The sequence below is a fragment of the Nycticebus coucang genome, chromosome 4 (assembly GCF_027406575.1).
Source record: "Nycticebus coucang isolate mNycCou1 chromosome 4, mNycCou1.pri, whole genome shotgun sequence".
Lineage (NCBI taxonomy): Eukaryota > Metazoa > Chordata > Mammalia > Primates > Lorisidae > Nycticebus > Nycticebus coucang.
This window is the reverse complement of record NC_069783.1, coordinates 95,344,994-95,370,114: the sequence shown is the minus strand read 5'-3', so window position 1 is coordinate 95,370,114 and position 25,121 is coordinate 95,344,994. Positions and strand designations below refer to the sequence as shown.

The following is a 25,121-nucleotide window of genomic DNA, read 5'->3' as shown; positions in this document are numbered from 1 at the left end:
TTAGAATACTTTACCATTTCAAATCAGATCTAGAAACATTTCTCTACACAGTTCCTTCTACCATCCTTTCTTTTTTATGTTATACTTGTGTTATATTTTATATACACATACACTGAACACACTATCAGATTCTGGTATTTTTTTAAATGTGAGCCTTTTTTTTATTTTGCCAAACGTTTGTCATTTCTGTTATTCTTCCTTTATTCTTCATGTTTCAAGTTCCTATCTAGTATAATTTCCTTTCTGTTGAAAAAACTTCTTCTAGTAATTCTTTCATAGCAAGTCTCTTAACAAGAAATTTTCCTTTATTTGAAAATATCTTCACTTTAACTTCATTTCTGGAGGATATTTTCACTGGATATAGAATTCTAGGTGAACGGTTTTTTTCTTTTGACATTTTAAAAATATTATGCCATGGGACTGCAACTAATACAACCTCTATGTAAGGAAGTATGGAGAATCCTCAAAGAACTCAAATTAGACCTCCCATTTAATCCTGCGATCGCATTACTTGGCATCTACCTAGAAGAAAAAAAAGATCATTTTATCATAAGGACATTTGTACTAGACTGTTTATCACAGTTCAATTTACAATTGCGAAAATGTGGAAACAACCTAAATGCCCACTAGGACTGGATTAACAAACTATGGTATATGTACACCATAGAATACTATTTGGCCATTTAAAAGGATGGAGACTTTACATCTTTTGTAACCTGGATAGAGTTGGAACACATTCTTCTTCGTAAAGTATCACAAGAATGGAGAAGCAAGAATCCGATGTACTCAATTCTAATATGAAGCCAGTAGATGATCTAATACATGCCCACATAAGAGAAAAACTCAGATCAATTCAAGGAGGGGGGTAGGGGAACGAGGGAGCAGGGAGACGGGAGGAAGAGGGAAATGGGGCTGATGGTGTATGGTACACCTCTCAGGTGTGAGACACAATTATAAGAGGGACTTTACCTAACAAATATAAACAGTGTAACTTAATTCTTGTACCCTCAATGAAAACCTGGAGCAATAAAAAAAAAAAAGATTGCAACCTCCCACCAAACAAAAAAAAGAATATTATGCCACTATCAGAAGGTTTCTATGCTTTCCGATGAGAAACCAGAGTGCTATTTAAATGTGTAACACATGGCCATTCTTAGACCTTAGGCAGCGGTCTGCCCTGAAGTTCAGACGAAGGTCTCTGGCATGCTGCTCAAGATCAGATCCAGGCATTCTTAGCTCAGTGCTGAGGACAACGTTACCGAGTCACCTTCCCGACCTCCTCCCCCTCTGAAATCTGCACAGTACACCTTTGGGTTCCGAGGGCTCCTTGTTTCTAGGGAACAGAAATGTTCTTCTGGCCAGAAAGCTTGCTCTGTTATTTATCCCACCCTGCTTCACACTTCTTGCATCTGCACTTCCATCTGAGCCCAAGCGGCAGGAAAACAGAAGGGGGGTGGGGGAAGTGCAACCGGGCTTTATCCCATCCTCCTGGAACTGTAACTCTCCTCACTGGAGAGATGGGTTCCTCTCCCTCAGCATAAAAAGTTCTATGTGGATCTCTGTTGCTGCTGCTGCTACTGCTGTCAGAGGATTACTTACAGGGTGCAAAGAACTGGAGAAAGAACACAAAGGAAGAGATTTCACCTCATTCGTTCAGGACCCTGTGGTCACTCCTCAAGCCAGTACTCCAGGGTTTCTCGTGTCCTCTTCTGTCAGCGGGTACCCACCTCTGGGTGAGAGGCTGATGGAGTGCAGCCAAAGGGATACTACTTGCTGGTTCCCTGCTGCTTCAAATACCGGTACCTCCCAACCCGCCCCCTGCTGCTTACTTTTCAGGGCCCTTAAATAGCTCTCTATGCATTTTGCCCATTGTTTTATAATTGCATTCAGTGCAATGGACACTGGATGAAGCCGACTGACTCCGTCTTACCAAGATCCAGAACCCTTATACCTCCTTTCACACCTTTTTTTTTTTTAGTTTTAGTGACTCTGTAAAAGACCCATAGGAATCAAAAGGTCTGAGTCGAGATTCTGAAAGCCTGGTGCAGAGACAGTAAACAAGGCCCCTTTTTAGGAAAGCATATGGGTGAACTGGACAGTAGTTGTAATTGACTCTTGAAGAAACCTCTTTTGCAGAACAAAGAGAATGACAGATGAACTGTGCAGGCCCTTCTTCCTTCGTGTTAGTGTATCACTCTGCTGTGAACTAATATTAAAAAAGCATCAAAAGGAAGCCAACATGGAATATTCATGTGGAGTTTTATTAACCCAATGAAACTATTCTCCTATGCTTCCCTACCAACTGAGAGCAGATTTGGGCACTCATATTCACCTAGCTAGAGCATGCAAGGTGCGAGGTAGGAGGCTGAGATGCAGGGCTCCAAAGCCCTGGAATTTTGGAAGAAGGCTGTATGGTTGTATCTGTAGCTCAGCGTCTGAGTAAGACCCAGAACAGTAGCCACCCTTACACAGGGGCCATGTTTATAGTATATCAAGATGAGTGGAGGATGGAGAGGTACCACATAAGGCAAGGCAAGAGGGGGACCATGGTCCCAAGATGTAGTGTCATGGAGGAGAGATGTGTATACATGTGTGCGCACACATGTGTACACACACACACACACATATCCCTTGGGTTTCTCCAACAGGTGGGACCTCGAAAGCACTTCTTTCAGGCAATTTCATGAGACAGAAATGTATTATACACACCATACTCAAAGCTTCTCTCCCCTCCTACTTGCTGGGGGAATGGCTATAAGTGTGCACACACTTAGTGTGGAAGACTGGGCTTCATACCCCATGGCCCATGGGTATGACTGTGGCTGGGACAGGTTCTTCTGCGGATCCAGTGGCACAGAGGAGGGAGAGAAGGAGTTACCTCCCACCCTGCTGAGAGGCCCTACAGGAGCAAAAGAGAGTTTGAGTGTACAGCTAAATGTGCCTGGGTACTCACCCCCACGCGTGTCCTTGGCCTTCTCCCTTCCTTAAATTCACAAGGACACATGGAGAGTGGTGCAGGTATGTTTTATACAGCACCATAAATCCTATGTTTCCCTCAGGGGAAAAACTATATCAGAACTCCTGATTTGTGAGCTGGATCAAGAATGACTACAGGGCGGGGCCTGTGGCTCAGTGGGCAAGGTGCTGTCCCCATATACCAAGGATGGCGGATTTGAACCTGGCCGTGGCCAAACTGCAAAAAAAATAGCCAGGTGTTGAGGCGGGCACCTGTAGTCCCAGCTACTCGGGAGGCTGAGGCAAGAGAATTGCTTAAGCCCAGGAGTTTGAGGTTGCTGTGAGCTGTGATGCCACGGCACTCTACCGAGGGCCATAAAGTGAGACTCTGTCTCAAAAAAAAAAAAAGAATGAGTATAAAATCAGTGAAAAGAGGAAAAAAATCAATCAGCCTGAGCGGGCTCTTCCTTTTCATCCATTTCATGTGCCTGCAACACCTTTAGCCTAAGCATCTCCAGCATCCACTGGGAAACCATCCACAATATCTGACAGACTTCCCTCCTACTCAGATGCTTTTCCTGGTGTTTAATCCCAATGGTGCCATCATTTAAACTGGCCCCACTCACTGAGCTAACTCTGTTAACTGAGCCAATGGGACATCTCGATGGGGAGAAGTACAAGATGTCCTTTGAATCCAACACAGTTGATCAAATGAAGTAAAAGCTGATAAATGACATGCTTCCTACCCAATAAATGGTTCAGAACTGGTGAAGGAGGCACTGGCAGGCCTCCCAAATCTGAGTTTTATAAAGTGAACAAACTGAGCCTTTCCACTGTGCAGGTGTATCAGGTTTCAAGTATCCTTCTTTTGTAGTCTCCACGCGGCCTGAGACCGAGGTTACAGAGGGAAGTCACATTTCTTCTAGAACTGAAATGTACCAAGTAGGTGCTCCCAATCAAGACCTGAAGTGACAGTGGTGACATGCAAGAGGCATGAAACACATTTTAAGTATCTTCTACATGACAACAGTCCTGCCATAAAAGGTGAACTTTCCTAAAGAATAAATTTGAGTTTGATCACCCACATTAACAGAATGCTTATCACAGTATTTTTGAATTGGATAGAAACGGACAAAAGAGACTCACAGAAAATACACCAAAATTATACTAACGGCGGCTATCTCTAGAAGATACGATTACAAATGAGCTTTGTTTGCACCTTTAAACATTACAGTATTTTTTAAATGTTGTTTTGGTATTTTATGTATAAGAAAATATGCAGAAATGATGGGAATAAAGTCAGTATACCTGGTGCCTAAGAAGTGCTGGTTGCAGGGTCTTCAGTGGAAAATCACAAAGAATGACTTGGAGAAAGGGAAAGGATCATGGTGAGAGATGGTTATTTTATTGTTACTATTATTTTTTCCAGATTTTTTTTTAAATGGCCAGGTTGCATAAGATTGAACAGATTTTTATTTATTAATTGCAGACTTAGCACCTTTAACATGCTAAGAAGCCCTGAAATTATCCCAAAGTGCGAAAGAGTAAATGCACAGTCCAATATTGTTTTGGGGTACACTATCTTGGATTAGTGCCCCATGATACGTTGTGGGTAACCCCGGCTTACAGCAAGATCTATTGAGAGAGTCAGTGCAGCCCCCCCACCCCATGATCAGGCTTGGGTCCTGCTGATGTGTGCACAGGTGCGTCCCTCCTCACTGCCGTAACTGAGGTGGCAGCCCCCTGCATGTGAGGATGTGGGTGTGGGGGCCGCACTGAGCTCAGAGACTTAAGCCTCTTGGTGCAAGAAGACATGTTATCAGGGGTGTGAGGGGAGAAAAGTCACCTTGCGTGGGGCAAGGCGGGACAGGCTGATGCTACTCTCATCTCATGGAAAATGTGGGCAACTCAGGACATTTTTTACTGCAGAGATTTGGCAAAGCATCTGGGGGTGGCTGAGAGCTGTCTGTTCTCTTGAGAAGCAACAGGAACATCTTTCCTCTTAACCACAGTTAGCAGAAAGTGTCTGGGCCCAAATGGGGATCTGTCCTAATTTCATAGTGACTCTTAGTTAACGGTTACACCGGCGGCATTTAACTGGAACATGATCCTTAGGAACTTGTCACCAAAAGTCTCAAAAAAGAAATGTTTATCCTTTTCTAAAGAAAGTCAGCATTTTCAAGAGGGTGGATTTTGGAACATCCATTTTCGATTTAAAATTTATTGAAATTATTGAAAAGGCTTTTAAATAAACTTGCCTCTTGCCTGAGATGCCCCCAGAGAGGCTCTGGAATCTCCCCGAGCTAAGATACTGCCAGGTTTCTAAGTCTGTCAGGCACATACTTCTCTGACAGTTCTTCTTAGCCTACCCAAGGACCCCAGTGAGTCAAAGCCAAAAGCCCCCAAAAGAGGGAGGCCCCTTTTCCATTCTTGCTGTTTACTGGGCCACAGGAAGAATTAGCATTCTGCCGGCAAGTACGGTTCTGCTTTTCCCTCTGAGAACAGAATCACTCATCTGGAAATTACAGGGTAATACAAATGAATTGCGTGTCCCCTTAACCTCCTGTGTTCTTGTGATGCCTGCTGCTACCTTAATCACCAGGCAAAATAAACAAAAAGGAAGGTTCAAACATTTTCTACTGTCATTTTTTCCCTGTGTCAGAGCTTAGGATGGTGCCAGTAAAACCCAATCAAAAGCCTATGAAAGAAAATCACAGCACAACAGGCACCGATTGTTGCAGTGTGGGGTGCGGGGCGTTTTCCTCCTGCACTGCACCCACACCCAGGAGCGCTCTGCATGCATACCCGGGGCTGAAATCCTCCAAGCGGGCTATAGCCTTCCCGGACAGACCTTTCCTTTCAGACTTAACAGAATTTACACCCAAAGAAATGATGTAAATGAAACGAAATCAATCTCTTCTCTTCACCACATTACTCACCCCAAAAGAGCAGATGGCTGGGAGGACTGAGCTTACAAATTCTGATCGCTATCCTGGCTTTGCCTGACACAGACCCTGCATGATAGCTTTACTGTCCTTTATGCCTGTTTTCGTGAATGCCTCCCTCACTCGCCCGAAAGCTCCGGGAGAGCAGGACCCCACCGTGCACCCTCTTCTCTAGCTTCACTGGCTTAGCACAGTACTTGGTTAACCGATGCAGACAGAAAGGCCTTAGTCATTGGTTCACATCAACAAAGTACCCCACTTCCTTTTCTTCTACCTTGGGTGGGCAGGAGGTCGGGGGGGGCACAGAAGAAATAACCAGCCCCCAAATGGCTGAAGCTTTCCCTTTTGAAACTTCTGCTTCTGCAAAATGGCCTCTAAACTTCTTGTTTGTTGTGTTTGAACTGCTTCCTCTCACGTGAACCATTTTATCAGTGCTGAGGCTAAGGATTAGGGTCAAAGAAGAATAAAATGGTTTAGCTTGTGTTTCAGAACTAGCATTTGCTCTACAGAGAACCCTAAGAATCAGTTAATCTGGCCTGACACTCCCAATTCTCATGAACAAAAGGCAGCACCAGCCATAAGCCCTCGCACCCCGCCCTCCCTCAACTATAAGGCACGGGGTGGGAAACAGAACCCCGCAGAGGACAGGACCGTGGAGGTCATGTGCTCGTTTAATATTGGTTCGAAGGAGGAGGTGACTTGAAGCAATTTCTTCTGAACCAACAGGCGCTCATTTCTATCAAGACATGGAGTGATCTGTATTTTACAATATAGCAAAGTTACAGAACGTGCTTTCTTTGGAAAGCTAGAATTCCTCTCGGCGCTTACTGTCCCTACCTCTCAGAAGGTGGTGAATCAAAAGGAGCAGCTTCTACTTCCCAAATGACGTAGAACCCCTTAGAAGCCTGACTTTATGAACTGATGCCTGCATCTGAATCCCTGCCCGTCACTGCCCGCCTACACAGTCCCAGAACCTTGGGTTTCCCAACTGTAAAATGGGACTAATAATCTAACTCCAGGGGTGTTGTAGGGCTTGGAGAGTTACCACAGGTTGGACGTTCCAGGCACGTGTGCCATGACCTTCAGCTTTCCTTACCAGCACTGTGTATATCACAATGGGCTGGGGGCTTAGACACCACAGCATTGAATCCCCGCAATCACCCTGGGAAGAAGTTGCTGCTATTATCACCCCACTTTAAAGAAGAAGAAACTGAGGCTAAGAGAGGTTTAGAGACTTGTCCAAGGACAGACAGTCACAGGGGCAAGAATCCAAAGCCAGGCCTGTTTGATTCTAAGCCTGTATGCTTCCCACTATGCCACACTGTGTCCAGGATGACCACACACTCACACACACACCCCCAACACTACCTTACATCAGAATTAGAAAGACATGCTGATGGCTGGAACACAGAATGGAAAATATGAACTTCAGGGACTCCCACTCTCTCCTGATCAAACAGCTGCCTTCTTGAGTACAAGGACTATGTGTTCGCATGTTCTCTAAAGAGAACAGTGCATGGCTCTGAACACAGGATAGACACTCAATTAACACTCACTGGATTTACATGGAAACTGATGGAAGAAAGTAGAGCTGTGCCCTGGTTGAGAATATGCATTCAAACGCCCCAAGTACACCATGAATTTCCTAAAGCATTGAAAGCCTTGCCTAACACAAAGCATGTTTTCTGAGGACAATGAGAGTTTTGATCTCAAGCAAAACATTTCTAATCTCATCAAAAATATTGTGCATGAGTGAAAACATTTCACTTTCGGCCTCCACGTGGGACTAGGGCAAGGGCCTCCCAAGGTACCGCTAACAAAACTGCTTTGAAAAAGCTACAGTCTTAGGTTTGTGTTTGTTTTGTTTTTGTTTTTCCCAAGTGTGAGGAGGGGCACCGTGTTGCTGCTGCTGTCCCTGGGTATTACCTAACATTCTGAACCCATTTCCCTGTCTGAGGGCCAGGGGAGGAGTCTGGGCCAGTGGCCCCTCCACATGGGTATCAGTGTACAGGAGCTTCCCGGGCAGAGAAGTTCTGGGGTGGGGGTGGGATATGCCCATGGCCCAAAGCAAAAGGGGAGGGGAATAAATGAAAAGAAACTGCATACAAACGGATTTATTTCTAGGAACTTTTAGCCCAGATTTTTTTTTTTTTTTGGCATGTCTATATTTGCTGATTTCTGTGTATAGTAGAGCCTAAACATTCATTTTTATCTCTTCCTGATTTAGAGGTAAGCGGTGCACTAGCGAGGCAGGGGGGATGGAACAATGACACAAAGATGATGATGGCAAAGATAGAGATAAAGCTCCTGTGGACTCCGAGTCATATCAGAATGCAACTATTAGTCTGGTCTTCCAGGAAGACTGCATTTGTTCTTTTATGAAGAGAGCCTCTGTGGTCTGGAGGACAAGGGCAGAGGCGAAGGTTAAGGAATACTGTATTTAACTGCTTATTCTGCCACTTCCTAGAGTTTTCAGCTCTCTGACAAGTTATTCCACCTTGTTGAACCTTACTCTATCATCTGTAAAATGGGAATAATAATGATACACACCTCAAAGGAAAGTTGGGGAGATATGATGTACGTAAAAGAACCTTAGCCTGGTACCTTATGGACTGGGAGTATACAGAAAGCACCTAATGAATGCTGGCCACCACTGCTCTTCTTTCCATTATCACTAATAAAAATACCCTTATTAAGAATAAATGGATTATTGCAAAGTGTGATCAGTTTGCATACACACGTTACGATGAATATTTAAAAAGAACTACTCAATGTATTTTGTGGCTGATTCCCAGAAAAACCTGGAAGGACGGCAGGACGTACATTTTATTACCCTCATGTGGCAGGTGAGAAAATAGAAGCTTAGGTCTGTCCCCAGCACTCCATCCACAGCCATTCTGGAGAAAACCAAAAGGTAAAGTATCCCCAAGGGAAGAATTGGAAGCCAGCCTGCCCCCGAGGCAGGGCAAGAGGGCTAGTGTGCTAGTGTGGCCTGGTTTGCTCTGTTCATTTGTGGCTTGAGACCTAGAAGGATTTTTCAACCCTTGTAGGTTGTGACCCACAGTTTGCAAAGGATGCTGTGGGGAGCCAGGGTTCCCAGTGCCAAGGGAAGGGCCGGATAGTTAAGAATAAGCTGAGTGGTTATTTGCCTTGTTGTTTGCTTGAATTGTTATTAGGAGTTTTCAAACATATGGAAAAGTAGAGATAAGAGTACCATGAGCCTCCACTGCTGACCTCCCAGGTTCCCGGGCCTCATCCCAGGCCAACCCTGTTCCATCTATACCGCTGGCCACTTCCTCACTCTCCAATTTTGTTAAAGGAAATATTGACATTCCCGACTTCCTCTGCGTCTTGCAGATTTAGATCCAGCAGGTCTGGGATGGCTGGGCACTTCTAGTTCTCACGGCTGCCTACTCAGGGGACAGAGAAGGACAGCCACCCTGCAGACAGCAAGCCGGGTGGTTCCGCTGTTTGCAATTGACAACCATTCAGTGGGTTCTGTGGAAGGAAGTGGGCAAATCCTTCAGTGGCACAGGCTTCCAAGGGCTGTCACAGAGGATGGAGCCCTACCACACACAAACAGTGGCAGAGGCAGGAAAGGATAAGCATGGAGTGAGGAGGCTGGTCCAGAGACCTGGGATGAAGGCTGTCTGGGAGAGGATGCTCCCCGCTGCCTGGCTCCAAGGCTGGGCACACAGCTCTGCACCTAATGATCCACAGTGGCTGACCAGTAGCCTCCTATCCCTGTGCGTACCGCATGGGCAGGGAGCCTCCTGCTCACTGTGGTTTCCCCAGAGCTTGGCACAGTAAATGCCAACTTGGGCAAATCATATGAAAGAGATGACCTGTGACCATTCCTGACTTCCAAAGTATCAAGTCTGTGGCTCTACCTCCCACCTTGGAGGAATCCAATTAATGTCCAATGAAAGAATAAGCACCACCAGGTTATAAGAGCTCCCTCATGCCAGCTACCCAGCCAGTCTTTCCTGCTGCACCAGTCACAGTGCTAGGTGGCTATGACATCTCCAACCCACCAATGAGGAAACGGGGCTGACTGTACATGAAAGTGCTCAGCAGGGTGCCTGGTGGTTATTGCATGCTCACTGTGCGGCAGGGAAGATTATTTCACCCCAAAATATGACTACTCGGCATAAAGAATACTTTGAATTAAAGCCCACTGGAGATCAGAAAGCATTGGAAAGGGCTTTCCTCCTGTCTACATAAAACCTGGACTGACCTGATAAAATATCAAAGGAGGGCAACGGCCTGCCTTTCCTTCCCCTGAATGTTAGCAGGCCTGTCTCAAATCATTTAAAACACAATACCTGTCTCAGGTTAATTTACAAATCAGTCTGCCCCCTCCCATTTACCCTCCCTAGAAACCACTTGCTGTACCTATACTCCACGTTTTCCCCACTCGCTTCAAAAAGGCAGGCATAAAGATACCCAGCTATCATTGAGACACTGGGTAATCGCTCTTGGGGTTCCCCTATGTGCATGGTATTTGGAAACAAACATTTCTCTTATTAATCTGCCTTAATTGTGAGTTGATCTTTCAGTGAACTTTTGGGGGAAAAAGGGCAAGTTTTCCCCCTCACTGCTATACCAGGCAGTGTAGCAACAACAGAGCCAAGACTTGAACCCAGGTCTGTGGGGCTCCCATCAGCATGACTTGCTCAGCAGCTGCTATTTTGGAAAAGCAAAACCAGAGGCCCCTGAAAGAAGACCAGAGTCAACAGGGTTATCACATATGCAAGTTCAAAACATAGGGCACCTGGCAGGTCCCAGTCAGGAAGCAATTTCACAGTGAGGAGTGAGACTGAGGGAGCTGGTCTAGAATGTTCCCACAGTGCTATCTCAAGGGGACAGTGTGTAGGATATGTTTATTTCTAAATAGTGTGCATGTGAGTCCCCCCTGCCTCGCTGGTGGTGCTCTTGCTTACGCAGAGTGAGGGCAGGTGAGACTCAGACTGGCAGGACCATGGAGGGCCCTGCTGCAGCCGGGGATGGCTCCGACTTACCTCTTTGCTCTGTCTTTCTCATCTTCATCCATTAGATTTTCTCTGCAGTTTTTCCTGGGGAGAAAAAAGAAAGGACAGATGATCACTGTCTGCTGCTGCTAGATCTTCCTGGCAGGTCTTTCTGGTTGTCATCATTTTAGTCTTATCTAACCCAGGCCCAAGAGTTCTCAAACTTTTTGGTTCTGGCATCCCTTTACATGTTGAAAATGCTCTTGTGCATGTGGGTTAAAATGTGGGCCAAATGTGGTGGCTCACGTCTGTAATCCTAGCAATCTGGGAGGCCAAGGTGGGTGGATTCCCTGAGCTCAGCAGTTCAAATTTGAGACCAGTCTGAGCAAGAGTAAGACCCTGTCTCTACTAAAAAGTAGAAAAACTAGCTGGGTGTAGTGCAGGGCACCTATAGTCCCAGCTACTTGGGAGGCTGAGACAAAGAGGATTGCTTGAGCCCAGGAGTTTGAGGTCGATGAGAGCTATGACACCATGGCATTCTACTCAGGGTGACAGAGTGAAACTCTGTCTCACAATAAAAAACATAAAAAACAAATAAAACTGAGAAATGTTTAAATACACGAGTACTCATTCCATCAGGAGTCAGAGCCATGAAGTCATCAGATGTCAAGTAGTTTCTGGAAAAGCCCACTGCATACTTGTGGGAGAATGAAAGCGTTAAAAAAAAAAAGCAAATAAATAATGTGTTAATGATATTTTGAAAAAGTGTCTTGACCTCGGGGCGTGATTCCAGACCACACTTTGAGAACTGCTGTCTAGACGCAGCTCAGTGAAGCAGCATCTGTTTATCTCAATCCTTAAACCAGCAAGCAGCTCCTCAAGGATGCTGGTGCTCTGTTAGTGACATCCACTCCTCTTCACAGACCCCAGGGGCCTGTGACATCCTAAAGGTCTGCATTTATTTATCTGTCATTCAAATACATAGACTCCTCTGTGGGCAGCCTGGAGGAATCTGCCCCAAAGGAGTATAAGCCACAGTCCTTCCCTGAAGGCACTCACTCTGCCCTAGGCTGCAAAGGCACACAGATGTGAAAGATTAAGTAACAATCCAGGAATGTTCTTCCTCACTGTCTGCCCTCCCAGGCCACTGGGTGGATGCCTCTCAGGCCCACAGATTAGGATCCAGCTCCTTTTCCTGCCACACATAGGCCTGGGATCCCTTTCCCCTGAGAGTCACACCCTTATTTCCTCATTTCATTCGCACGTTTCCCAGAGCAATGCATGTCCGGGATGCTCTCCCACCAGCCAGCCGGCACACCATTCTCAGTGTGTCCACGAGGTCACCAGGGTGTCCCCGTGAGGCCAGAGCCTGCTGGCGGACTGGTGGCAGAAGGCTGATGTGCCTGACAGCACAGTGTGCCAATGTAAGGGTGGTGACCTCAGAGACACTGACTCACCACTGCCCAGGCTTCTGTGCTCAACACACAGGGTCTCAACTTAGAACTCCAAAACCAACGCTAGCAATTACTCTCAACATTTAAAGATTTAGATAAAAATGTTTAATGGAGCAAATAAATCTTTCTCTGAGATAATTCTGTCCTGTGATTTTGGTCACCTACATGCAAAAGCCAAAGGAAAGACGAGGAATTCTGCAGCCACAGCCTCTGTTTACATGCACACCCCGCGCTCAATGGCAGGCCTGGTCAGTGAGACTAGTGAGAAAACCGTTTCAATGTCAAGGCTTATATCATTATTAAAGCAGAGTTAACACGTTTGTAAACAGGCATGTGCCTAATGTTTTCCAGATGGAATCTGTTCAAAGTTTTTGACATGAACAACGTGGTGTCCATTCATTTACTGACACTACCTCTAACCTCTGCTTCCAAGGAGAGTGGCAGCTTCCCCAGTGCCCAGGGCTTGAGCGAGGACCCAGCCAAGCTGTGTCCCTTACTAGGAGCCTCTGGACAGAGCTGTCCACAGGAGGGCTGAACCGTGGCTTTTGGTCCACTTGCCTGAGGCCCTGGGATCCTGTTTGGATGACCAGGGTTGCTTAGTCATAAACTAAACATCTAAAAATGACTAATAGCCATTCTTTATCAACCACATCTTCTCTGATTTATATCTGTTTATCCTTACACATTTCCTGAATCCATGAAGCCCGGATGACCTACATCTACTTCCTCATCTTCCCCATCCCTCCCTCCCTCCCTCTTCCCTGCCCCACCTCTCAGCTACCCCTGCCTAAGCCGTTGGCACTGAAGCCACCTTCCTGTAGCACCTGCCCCAGAGGTTCCACACTGATGTCCTTACTGTGTGTCACCTCACCTGTCTCCCATGTCTTCCCCATGCATGTTTTTATACTTAAAAAGTGGTGAAATATACATAATAAAATAGTTCAGTAGTGTTAAACGTATTCACTTCACTGAGCTGCCATCACCACCAGCCATCTCCACAACTTCTTTCATCTTGCAAAACTGAAATTCTGTATCCACTAAACACCTCCCATTCCTCTCTTACTCCAGGCCCTGGCAACCACCAGTCTGGTCTCTGTCTCTGAATCCGATGACTCTAAGTACTTCATACAGGCAGAATAAGACAGCATTTCTCTTTTCCTTACTGGCTTACTCCACACAGCACACTGTCTTCTGGATTTATGTGTCAGAATTTCTTTCCTTCACAAGGCTGACTGACATTCTACAGTGTGGACAGACTCTGTTCATAACACCACAGACACTTGGGCTGCCTCCAGCTCGGGCTGAAGTGACAATGATGTCAACAGAGGTATGCAGCTCCCCCTGCACCTCAGGGTCACTCTTTCACTTCGTAATACAGAGGATCTGGAGAGGGCCCAAAGGTAAGCAAGGAAGAGGATCAAGGGCTGGGAGGGAAGTCCTCTGAGGGTCAGGTGGAAGGACTCACAGAGAAGTTTAGGGTGACAACGACTCTTCTCCACTGTATGGGGATTTTGAGCAAGTAAACCTAGGGCCTGTCACCTGGCTGTAACTGCTGTGGAGAAAAATAAAGGGACAGAGAGGGCTGTGGTGGTGGGCACATCACAGAGTCGTAGGGAGTCACAGAAGGTTCTAGAGAGTCATGGAAGGCCTCCCTGTGTGAGCCAGGACTGACATTCTACAGTGGGAGAGAGAATGCAAGCTGTGACATGGACACCTTTGGGGAAGGCCTCAGACGGCACAGACAGCAAGGAATAGCCCCCAGGCTGCGGTGGTGGATGGAGTCAGTGGAGTCAGCGGGAGACACAGTCAGAGAGGCGGGCAGGCACTTCTGCTTCTGCATGTGTGAGGTGGAAGGTGCTGCAGGTTTTGATCAAGTTGCCTCCCTCAGGGGACAGCTGTGATTCTAAAGAACTTCATCAGGTTGCAAAGCCTGACCTGCAGCACTCAAAACCAGGTTCCCTACTTTGATGGCAAGGATTAGGCAGAATGCCTCTTTGCCCACTTTGCAATGTCTTGCCCAGCTCCTCACCCGGATCAGGTGTTCAGCAAATTCGAAAGAATGATGAAGACGAGGAAAGGAGGGGAGGACACAGCTGGGGCCAAACCCCTATCTGAATTCCCATGCGACTGCCTGACATTCACGTCCACAAACCTCTTTGCAATTGTGGTTAATCCAGGTAGACTTACAAAGTGCATTTGAAGGTACTATATCCTGACGGCTAAAATTAAAACAAAAGCTGCTGTGTGTGCAGGAGCTATGGACTAAAGGGAAAATATGCCTGGAGGGAAATAACAATCAGGGCTCTTTGGGAGGGCCAAGCCACTTGCTCACCAACCCTTAGCCGCTGCCAAGTTCTGAAAGGCATAATCTCACTTCGTCTCCATCAGTTCTGTGGGTGGGGTGGGCTGGCTGTAGTTGTCTTCTGTTTATGAATCAGGAAGCACCACCCTCCCAGCAAGGCTGACTGGTGCCCAGAGACAGAGCAGAGCCTGGGCCTATGTCCTGGTGCTGACTCAGGTAGCTCTTCTCCACCCACTGCTGCTCAGGATGGGGGCTTTCCCACTTCAGAGGCAGCCTGATTTAAATTTCTACTCCAACCCACTTGCTCTTTGACCTCAAGCAAGCCCGTTAAACATCACGAGGCTCCATTCCTCTCATTCCTACCATGAGGCTAATGTCCAGCAGGCAGCAGGTTGTGTGAGGTGTGAATGAGGGGCACGGCTGTCCGTACATGCACAACAGATGGCTGGCACGACACCAGGGCACAGAAAGCTCAAGGCGAGCCTCGTTCATGGCACACCTGCCTTGCCTAACTATCCACCCATGCACTCATGATGTGGTTCCTGAGTCCCTGAGAAGGCATCCTCATCCCTTCTTCTTGTCTGCCTTGAGTTTCGATGAACACATCCTCACCATGGGGTAAAACAGACATCAGCTCTGGGATTACACAGACCTAAGGTTTCAGAGAGGGGCGCCTGGGCAGAGACAGGGAGGGTTGGGTTAGAGGAGGAGCAGTCTACTGCCAAGAGCACCCAAAGGCAGGTGCTCCAGCTGAGGCCAGGGCCTATCCTGCCACCAGGGTCCACCTGTGGCTACCACCAGCGGGGCTGCAGTGACCATCGACGAGAGTGCAGTGGAGCAGGAACTGGGGCCAGGCCCAGGAAGCAGAGGAATCTGATTAAGAAAGGCCAGTGGAACATCAGTGGGCCCAGAAGTGCCCAGGGCCTTCATGGGGGAGTTTGCCTGCTGCTGGGAGGCAGAGCCCTTGGGACCTGCCAAGTGTCAGAGTCCTGGGTCTGGCTCCCATCTGTGAAGGGGAGGAGGCAGTGGTGGTCTGAAGCTAGCACACCCAAGCTGAAACCCTGGCTCTGCTTTTCAGTGTTTCTGTGTGACTTTGAGCAAGTGTGTGCCAGCTCCCAGCCCTGGTCCTCGGTCTGCCTGTGGGGACAACAGAAGGGCACCCTTATCGTGTGGCCGTGAGACAATATCCACGAGAAAACCCTGGCATAAGTCAGTCATCAAAAAGCTTTGCCTGCCATTAATCACGGTATCAGAAATGGCAAATGAGGTGAAAGGCTAACAGTAACAAAAATTGGCACTTAAACCTGTCTTTAAGAGGATTATTGCTCCTTCCTACCAGTCCGTGTTGAAAACGTGCGTGTGCGCATGCGTGTGTAGGCATGGTGGGAAAACATACACACATATACACACAGGTGCTGCCTGGAGTAGTGGGCCAGCTAGTGATAACTCAACATGGAAGGGAGCAAATGCAGAGAGAAAGGACTGAGGGTGTCGTTTACACACAGACCCTCAATAAACATCTGCTGAATTTAGTTGAACTAAAAGACCAAAGTGAGGTCTACGAATGACATTTACATTACCCAGGTGAAATGTCCACCCCAAGGGCTCTAGAACATTCTTTCTAACAGCCACCTACCACACAACTGATTGGAAGGCTGACCCTCGGTGAATTGGTACTGAGAAATGGCAGCATGACGATTATAGTTTCTCATGCGCATCTTCCCTGAGCCCCACAGTGTGTTGGCAAGTGAGACAAGAGATGGATGACTTGTAGAAGTGACAGGGACCCCCTGAGGAATGGCACCTCACTCCTAGGTCTCCAGAGAAGGCTGCATGCAACACACATGGAAAGGTATGTTATTCTACTAAAGCAGGGGTGGGCAACACTTGTATAAAGGACCACGTACTAAATATTTCAGATGCAGACCATCTTTGTTACAGTTGCTCAACTCTGCCATTATAAAGCAAAAGCAGCCAGAGACAATATGTAAGTGAATGGGTATGGCTGTGTTCCAATAAAACTTTATTTACAAACACAGGCTGTGGGCCGGATTTGGTCCCTAGTTTGCCAACCCATGTTAAAGAAACACTAGAATTACTACTCAGCCTTCCTCATCAGTGTCTTTTAATTTAGATTGTTTTGTAAAGTCTTGATAGGCCAAATTGGTCACTCTTTATTACCGTAAATTTTCCCTGGAATGACTACTCTGAGCCTGTTGTGCTGTAAGGCCAACGCTTTTACAAAATAAAATCATGATATTTTCAAATTGACTGAGAAGTTATTTGAATTATAGGTCCCCAATCAGCTGGAAAATCCGAATATTCCTCCCAACCCTATCAACCAAGCCTGGTGAATTTAGTTCATGAAAAAAAAAAAAACAAAAAAAAAAAAAACAGAAAACAAGAATACATTGAAATAAAAAGAGGGAAAAGCATGCACAGAGAACTCCCCAACCGACAGGGGTTTATTTATTGCCAACAGAGTGTGTGCCTTCTGTCCTCTGTCAGTCCCTGGTGAGGGGACCTCATGTCATTTTGAATTAACGTCTGTATCTCACACATGGGAGTTTGGTAACGATTTTTCCTCATTATATGTAAGAAAGAAAAAGGCTTTGAGAAACAGTTGCTGATGAACTCGATGCTCACTTGCTCTGTCATTTGGGGAAGTAAGAAATAACTTCCATATTTTGAATCTTCCTCTCTAAGGAATGGCTTTTCAGGTTACAATAATGAGTCATTCACTAGGGAAAAATTGCTTTTAATAAAGCAAATGGACAGCAGAATCCTGAAGGCTGGCTGCTCCTGCAATCCCAATTCTCCTCCGACTGAGGGATTCTTATCATGTTCCAGCCCATTCCGGGATCTGTAACAGGCAAGGCAGACAGATCCCACCTTCACCAGCACTAGCCCACACCAGCCTCGTCCCAAGGAGCCACATCTCACGCAGCTTCCTGGGGCCTCGCAAAGACAGATTCCCAGAAGAGATGAAGACGAGAGCTTTGACGAACGTCACGACCACAAGTGAACACTACCACAGGCTGAGGCATCGTCTGTCTGTCTGTCTGTCTGTTATGAACATGATTCTTCCTTTGTGCTTGCCTTTTCCCAAGGATCTGATGATTCACTATTCAGGGAGACAGTGACATATCCAGTGCAGGAATGGATGGAGAAAATTAGAAAATTTGTTATTAAGTAAATGTATAATGGCATCGTTTGGTCAGCAAAGAATTTCCGAATGGCCACGACATCTGGATTGAAGAGCCATCCCTAACACGACATATTGTCCTTGCGACCTTTGATGCTCGGGTGCAAATCACTTAGTGTTCCTTTCAGGGCATCTCTTTACCAAGAGCACAGAGTGAACAGAGTAAACTTGAGTCAACTGGAGATGCCGATGGGTGACAGTGTGTGGTCAGGGTGTGGACAAAAGGGTCTAGAAAAATCAGCAAGAGGGGAAAAGGAGATTTATGAGTCATGTTTGGAGCTGAGTCAGGGGAAGCCTTTGTTGGGAGCTGCTGTGCTGCTGCCACAGACAAACCGAAATGAATCCACAAAATCCTACTCCAGCCTGGCGTCTGCCCACCACGTAACTGCTCCCCCAGTGCTCCTTCGGGCCCAGGAACACTCATCCTCCTTATACACAAGGTTGCAAGGCAAGCAAAAGAAAAATATGTCCTTGAAGCAGAAGTCAGATTAGTTTGGACATGTAGGCTGCAGAAATCATGGGTTTAACATCAGACTTTCAAACAATGTTTAATCAAAACATGGGAGGTTTCATGTGAAGGAGGCAGCAGAATTCATTTGGCAGCTCACTAAGTGCAGCGTGGAAGGCCCTCTCCCTCTCTCCTTCACTTAGTTTGGTGGCCTTAGCAAGAGTCTCCAGTGGTGACCATGCCTGTAAATGGGAGTGACTGGAAACCACCTCCCACTGTTCCCATGAGCATCCACTGGGACTCTGCACCTGGTTAATCAATTGCTGCATCTTCCACAGTGCAGCTGCCGAAAACTGGGACTTTCAAATGAGAACAGGCTGCAGGCCACTAGCCCACGTGTCCAATGCCACACACCGTGTTGGTACGGAGCACCCTTCCTTCTCATCGTCTTCCCTCTCCTCCTGCCGTCATCACTTCTGTCATGTGCAGTTTAACTAGAGAATGCAGCAGAGGCCTCTGCCCACCACCCCTGCTGACACCGTGGGGCCCATGGAAGTGGAGTGTGCAGGGTGACACCCGCGGTAAGGCGCCCTTTTCCTCCACACTGCACAGCTCTCTGGTGATTTATTACACTTCACACACTCACTTTTAGGAGATGTCCGTGAAGTTAGCACCTCCTCTGCTCCTTCGACGGGCTCTCTATAGTACAATCCAGCTGAGAAGAGAGAGGCCTTCCTGCAGAAGGGACAATCTGTACAAAGTTCCATGGGTGTGAGCAAATAGGGTGTGTATTCGGAGCCTCAAGTAGCTCTAGAGCAGCAGTTCTCAACCTGTGGGTCGTGACCCCTTTGTAACAATGAAAATACAAACTGTATATCAGATATTTAGATTACGATTCATAACAGTAGTAAAATTACAGTTATGAAGTAGCAATGAAAATAATTTTATGGTTGGGGCTCACCACAACATGAGGAACTGTATTAAAGGGTCGTGGCATTAGGAGGCGTTAGGAAGGTTGAGAACCACTGCTAGAGAGTAGTCTCCCAACTGCATTCTGGTCTGAAGTCCTGAGGGTGCAGTTCCACCTGTAGCACTGTCCAGAACACCTTCACCTCTCCCTCCCACCAGATCACCCTTAGACCTGGGTCCACAAATAGGCCTGCTCAACTTTGTGCAGAGGTCCATTCAAGGGTAGAGATGGTCCAAGAGGTCCCTGAACTGCTCCTCTGCTGACCTCTAGCTTAGAGCAAAGTTTGCCATACCTCCCCCCTACTCCCTACCCCTACAACCAAATGTGGTTTGGTGAGGGGCCCCACATGGCTCCTGAGGCCAGCTGAGAGCCCTCCCTCCCGGGATGTAGCCAACCCACTGCGGAGGCCCAGCACATCTTGCAGCAGCATCAATCCCAGACCAGGGCCTTCCTACTGACCCTTGAACTATGTAACCTGGTTTGCTACCACCTGAGCATGCCCTGCTGAGATCTGGCAAGCATACACCTCAGGCAGCACAGGCAGAAGCGACTGGAGGCTCCGTCTCACTCCAAACGAACCAAGAGCTCACCAGCACCCTCAGAGAGGAAGAAGGGAGTGGACAAGGAAATCCTGGATCCATACAGTTGTTCTACATCAGCCCTCCCCAACAGAGCATACCCACCCCCATCTGCAACCTTGGGGGCGGCTCAATAGCATCTAAAACGATGCACTAATAGGGAAAAGGGCACTAAGTGACGATTTTTAAAAAGTCAACTGAAAAATAAAAAGCCTTGAGATATATCTGCTAGGTCGCTAAACTAAGGGGCCTTTTTTCCTCATTTTAAAATCCTGAGTTGCCTGAAAATTCTGGTTGATGGGGGCTGATACAGGCCCAGTGGCTTGGTGGTCATGGCAGTGGGAATTCGGATCCATCAGTGTTTGCTGCCCAGGGAGGCCTTTTTCTGGACCTTAATCCACAGAGTGAACCAATCCTGGATGTGCTTCCCCCCAGTCCCCAAGCAGCCCAACTTCAGGATATCCAGTCTGGTTAAAATGTCCACATGGATCAGAACAAGTGTCAGGAAGACCAGCCAGTAGGCAGAGAGGTCGGGGTGCAGGGATCAGAGGTCAGTAGGAAAAAAGCTGACTAGGACAACTAGTCTCTTAGAATGTCTCAAAGAGAAGAGCAGGCCTTGGCCAGAGCCAGAAGAACACCACACACAGGCTGAACCCAAATGCACGGGGTGCCCCAAGGCAAGCCCTTCATAAGTAGGTAGCTTGTAACTCTCTCTAGTGAGGTGGAAAAGCAATATAGGGCTGAATAGTTCCACTTTCCCTCTTTGATTCTAGAACACTAAGACTCAGAGTCACATGCAAACAGTCAATAAACATTTGCTGAATGTCCAAAGAGAATGGGGTGGGAGGGAGGAATGAGAATGAAAGAATATTTTAAACCACCTGGTTCAAAGTCCCATGCAGATTCAGCAGCAGAGCCAAGGAAAGCCAAGGCCCCTGCTAAGGTGGGGTCGCACCCTTCCCTCTTCCCCAGCTCCCCAACCATCACTGCCCCAGTGGACATCACACTGAGATCGGGTTGTGGATCAGCAGGGCCAAAATGTCCCAGAAGCTGACGTTTTCTCCTCAGGAAACACGCATAGGTCCTGGCATACATAAGAAGTCTTGACCTTCAGACAAGACAATACACGTGGAAGATGAGATAGGAAAACAGACACAGACACCACCATGCCCAGGAAGCACCAGAGCCCATGGCGAGGGCCCCGCCATGTCCCTCCAGATACCCAAGGACCCTGCCCCAGTGAGAAACTACAGCCAGGCTTGCTCACTAAACAAAGGGGGAGTGCTGGCAGTTCTAGAAGGGTCTGAGTTTTACAACATCTCAAGGCCAACTGGGTTTACCTTGGAAGGACCAGAAATCTCCAGTTTCCCAACATACATGTGGATGTTTGTGTTGTAAACTAAAGACATCTTAGATCTGTCTCCTTACTCACATGTGTCACCCTGCTGCTGGATGACACTGAAGAAACTGCAAGAGAAATGAGAAGTATGTTTTTTCTTTCTTAAAACAGAGACTGAATTCTCCCCTTTGGCAAATGTCTAATGAAGTGGTCTCAATAAATGCACAAGTTCACCCAGTGGCCTGACATCTCCTCTGAAGCTCTGGGTGGTGGCTTTGGGATATCAAGGGGAGTCCAAGGTATGACCCCTCCATCAGAAGGTACAGTCACACCTTCCGAAGTAGAAAGCACAGGCCCAGGATACCCTTAAAGCATGTTGCTGTGCAAAAAAAATGTTGGGATTGGAGAAATAAACTACAGAAGCAGCTCCAGCTTGTGGTTTTCTCACACATCAGCTTATTTAATCACGATGGGCTGATCTCAACTTCTTCCCCCCAAATGACTCTAACGAACACTATCCTATACCTAAAAGTGGCACCATAGTAATATTTCAGTAAAGAATAAAAGCAGTATATGTGTGTGTGTTGGGTGGGTAGACAGGTGGGGAATAAGGCATACAAATACTAGTGCTTCCTATAGCACCTAAGTACAGCATTCAAAGCCCCAAATGAGGAGCTGCCAATCTGGGACTCCAGCCCTATCTTCAATCATATAGCTGCCCCTCCCACCCCCGGCCAGGGCGTCCTCCTCTGCCTCCATCACTATCCTCTTCTGTTTCTGCCTCACCTTGGCCTGTGCTGTCCCACCCTCCCCCACTAGATGGTGAAGTCTTCCAGTACAAGGCATGGTTCCCACCCTCCCAGTATCTCCTAAAGCAGCTGATGTTCATAGGGCTCAGGACACACGCTCAGTATGGGATATGAAGCGCTTCCATTTATAAATCTGTGTTTCAAGTTTGGAGAAAAGCTTGGCTTTGGTTTCCAGCAGTATTTCATCTTAACATGGAATCTCTGGGGAACAGGCTGAAGGTAGGTTTCAGGATGCCCCTGTACGTGGACCCTTGGCTCTGGCCACCTGGGGTGCTGGGCCCTAATGCTTTAGACTAGTGGCAAATAGAACAAACAGATTCAACAACGCTCACTCTGAAGACTGCTGTCTGTACAACTCAGGAAACAACTTGCTCTGCCCAGCCCCTCTGGACAAGGCTAAACAGGCTTAGCCTGCTGTGGGCAAACAGGAAAAGTAGGTCAGCTCCACGGCCTGGTTCTTCCATGGTGATGAACTAATGATGCGAATGCCAGCCTGTCCACGGAGAGGGGCGGTACCAATGCCAGCCCAGGCCTTCAGCTGCTCCCAGGCCCCACCTGGGTAGCTAAGGCCGGCCTCCTAGTAGAGGATAGGAGAGCTAGGTAAGAAGAAAACCCAAAGAACATTTTAAAAAAGCAAAAACTGCAGAAAAACAATAGTGCAGAAGTGGGGACTGGCACTTCCCTGTCATTTCCTTGTCATTAAAGACAAATCTAGCCATATCTTTATGTATGGCAGTGCAATAGCTGCACAGCCTGCCTCACTCACACAGGTGCACCACCCTGACCCTGTGCATGAACACTGCTGGGCACTGGTGACTGCTGGTGCTACCTCTCAGAGCACCTGCGTGACACCCTCTGTCCTCAACCCTCCCTCGCTAATGGCCGTAACTGGACGCTCAGTGGGGGTGAAGATGGATTTGAGTCAGCAGGGCTGGGACTGGTAGGCACAGAGCCCCAGCCTGGGGAGAAGGTCACTGGCTTGAACCTACTGTTTGTGTGTCCAGTCTGAGCTGTAGCTGTCCAGACAGAAAAGCATCCCCTTCAGGCCTGTCTGGCTCAGAAGTTGGACAAGGCACCAGACACTTGGAGAAAAATTCCCTTGAGGCCCAGGTGATCTAACCTACTTCCAGGAGCCAGTATCAGGAATCAGGTTGTCTTAGGAGGGCTCAGTACAAACCTGGAGACTGATGCTGGAGTCCTGGGGGAGAAGGGGCAGCCAGGTCCTGCTCCCCAGGGCTCCCAGGGAGACAGAATCTCTAACTTACCTCCCAAACAGCTCAGTGGTACCCCTGGAACAGGAGTAAAGGAATTAGTCTGGGGGTCCCTGAGAAGTTTCCTAGCAGGGCAGGCCAAAGGGACAGAAGTCTGTGCAGATGCAGAGATGTATAATTTATAGAGACCTTCCTTCTAATCTGCTGGACATTGTTTCTTCTTTATTTCACTTCTGTAACAACGTACTAGATTGGAGGGTTTTGTTAAAAATCTGCGACTTTGGGAATGTTCACACTACCTCTTTCAGAAAATGACCGTGTCTATAAAGTTTCCTCTTTGGCATTTACTTTTAAGCACTACAGGGCAGAGGCCAGAGCATCCCCAAACCTCTACAACAATCAGTCCTCTCTTCCTTCTTCCTCCTGTCCCTAGGTGTTTGCTCACAAATTTATTTAGTAGATGCTAAATGAGACAGGAAATCCGCCACCAGGAAGAAGATGAGGATCTGCTGGTAATGAGGCAACAGTCCAGGGAGAGAGGTCCTGGGTTTGCATGGTGACTGGTCACTCACCTGAGTGACCGTAGGCAAGTTACCAACCTACTCTCTGCCTGGGTTTCTCACCTCAGGCACAAAGGACATCTAGAATGGGAGACGCAGAGGAAAGCTGACTGAACGGGAGCTGGTTGGTTGTGATCACAATGCAAACACGATTCCAAAGGTGGATTTCAATGGCCCCGCGTTTAAATAACAGATCCTGACCATGGATGTCAATTACCTTCACATTGAAATCCCCAAGATATTCACCAGCTGCCAGGGAACCAGCAAGTCTTTTTTTTTCACACGTACCTCAAAATCCAAAAGGGTGTTGGATAGGGGACTTTGACCTGCATATGAGTATTTTTCTAAAGAGCTGGTTACAAACACGATTTCCCAGTGAACTGAATCACATTTTCAAGGTGAGCGGCACAAGGCCCACTAATTAGAGGAGTGTGGAATCCCACCCTCACTAATGAGCCACCTGCAATGCAAAACGCCAGGCTTCCAATTAGTTTGTTTTGCAAAGTATCATATACCTGATTTCCAGGAGACCAGAACCAACTGTAATTTTGAAATTCTGGGTGACATGGGGAGAAGTTAGGATTCTTTTTTTGATTGTAAATAAAAAACTGTTACATGTCTAGCCAATTTAATGAAGTCAAAAGTGAAATGGGGTTAAAATAAATGGGCTATACATTAGTTCTGTCTACTATGCAAAGCATCTCTTAATGCAACAGTATTATCTCAAAGAATGTTACATTTGATTTATTTAAGTAAGCATTTCAGTAAGTTTCATAGTGTTACGTTATTACCTTTACCTACATAAAAAGGCACAGAATTTTCAGCTAAATGATTGAGTCCATGAAAAAACAGATTCCTAAGAACAGAACTAAGTATGCATGTCAAGGCCACACAAACACACACTTGGGTATTATAAACCTAAAGAGAAATAAATTTCATTTTTGGAATCTTTTGGACAGCAAAAGGATACCAGCAAATAAATAAATAAAACACAAAGGCATGTCTGGTTCAAAGGAAAACATTAAAACAATTTCTCATTTATTTCTTGGGGAGGAACAATACATATTCATTGCAATTCGTTCCTTATTTTATTAAGAATGAAAAAGGATTTTACACCATTTTTCATTAGGCAGAGCCAAATTCTCCCTTTATATACATGTTAATTTTTTTTTTTTTTTTAAATAAAATAGCAGTAAGAAGTAGTAAGTCCTTCCTAACTCTCCTGGAAATATTTTCTCTCTTCTTTTTCTAATTTATTCTAACTTGCTCCTTTGAGATGCTTTCCTCTTTCACATGATTTAAACTGTTTATTTTGCCTCGCCCTGGAGTAGAAATGAAGTTCATGTCTATGTAAGAATGACCTCAAGCTGACACC

At 46.8% G+C, this 25,121-nt stretch overlaps 1 protein-coding gene across 6 annotated transcripts in view; it reads right to left on the bottom strand.

The window, feature by feature from the left end:
• Positions 1 to 25,121, bottom strand: part of NPAS2 (neuronal PAS domain protein 2) — a 172,065-nt gene that overhangs the window by 86,999 nt on the left and 59,945 nt on the right. For 5 of the 6 annotated variants that reach the window (XM_053589934.1, XM_053589940.1, XM_053589939.1 and 2 more), the window contains exon 2: positions 10,922 to 10,975. In XM_053589934.1, coding sequence (XP_053445909.1) covers positions 10,922 to 10,953 — 32 coding nt within the window. In that variant the 5' untranslated portion in view covers positions 10,954 to 10,975. Of the gene's footprint in view, positions 1 to 10,921; positions 10,976 to 17,569; positions 17,633 to 25,121 lie in introns of those variants that run through there. The other variant, XM_053589938.1, reaches the window with a different exon arrangement.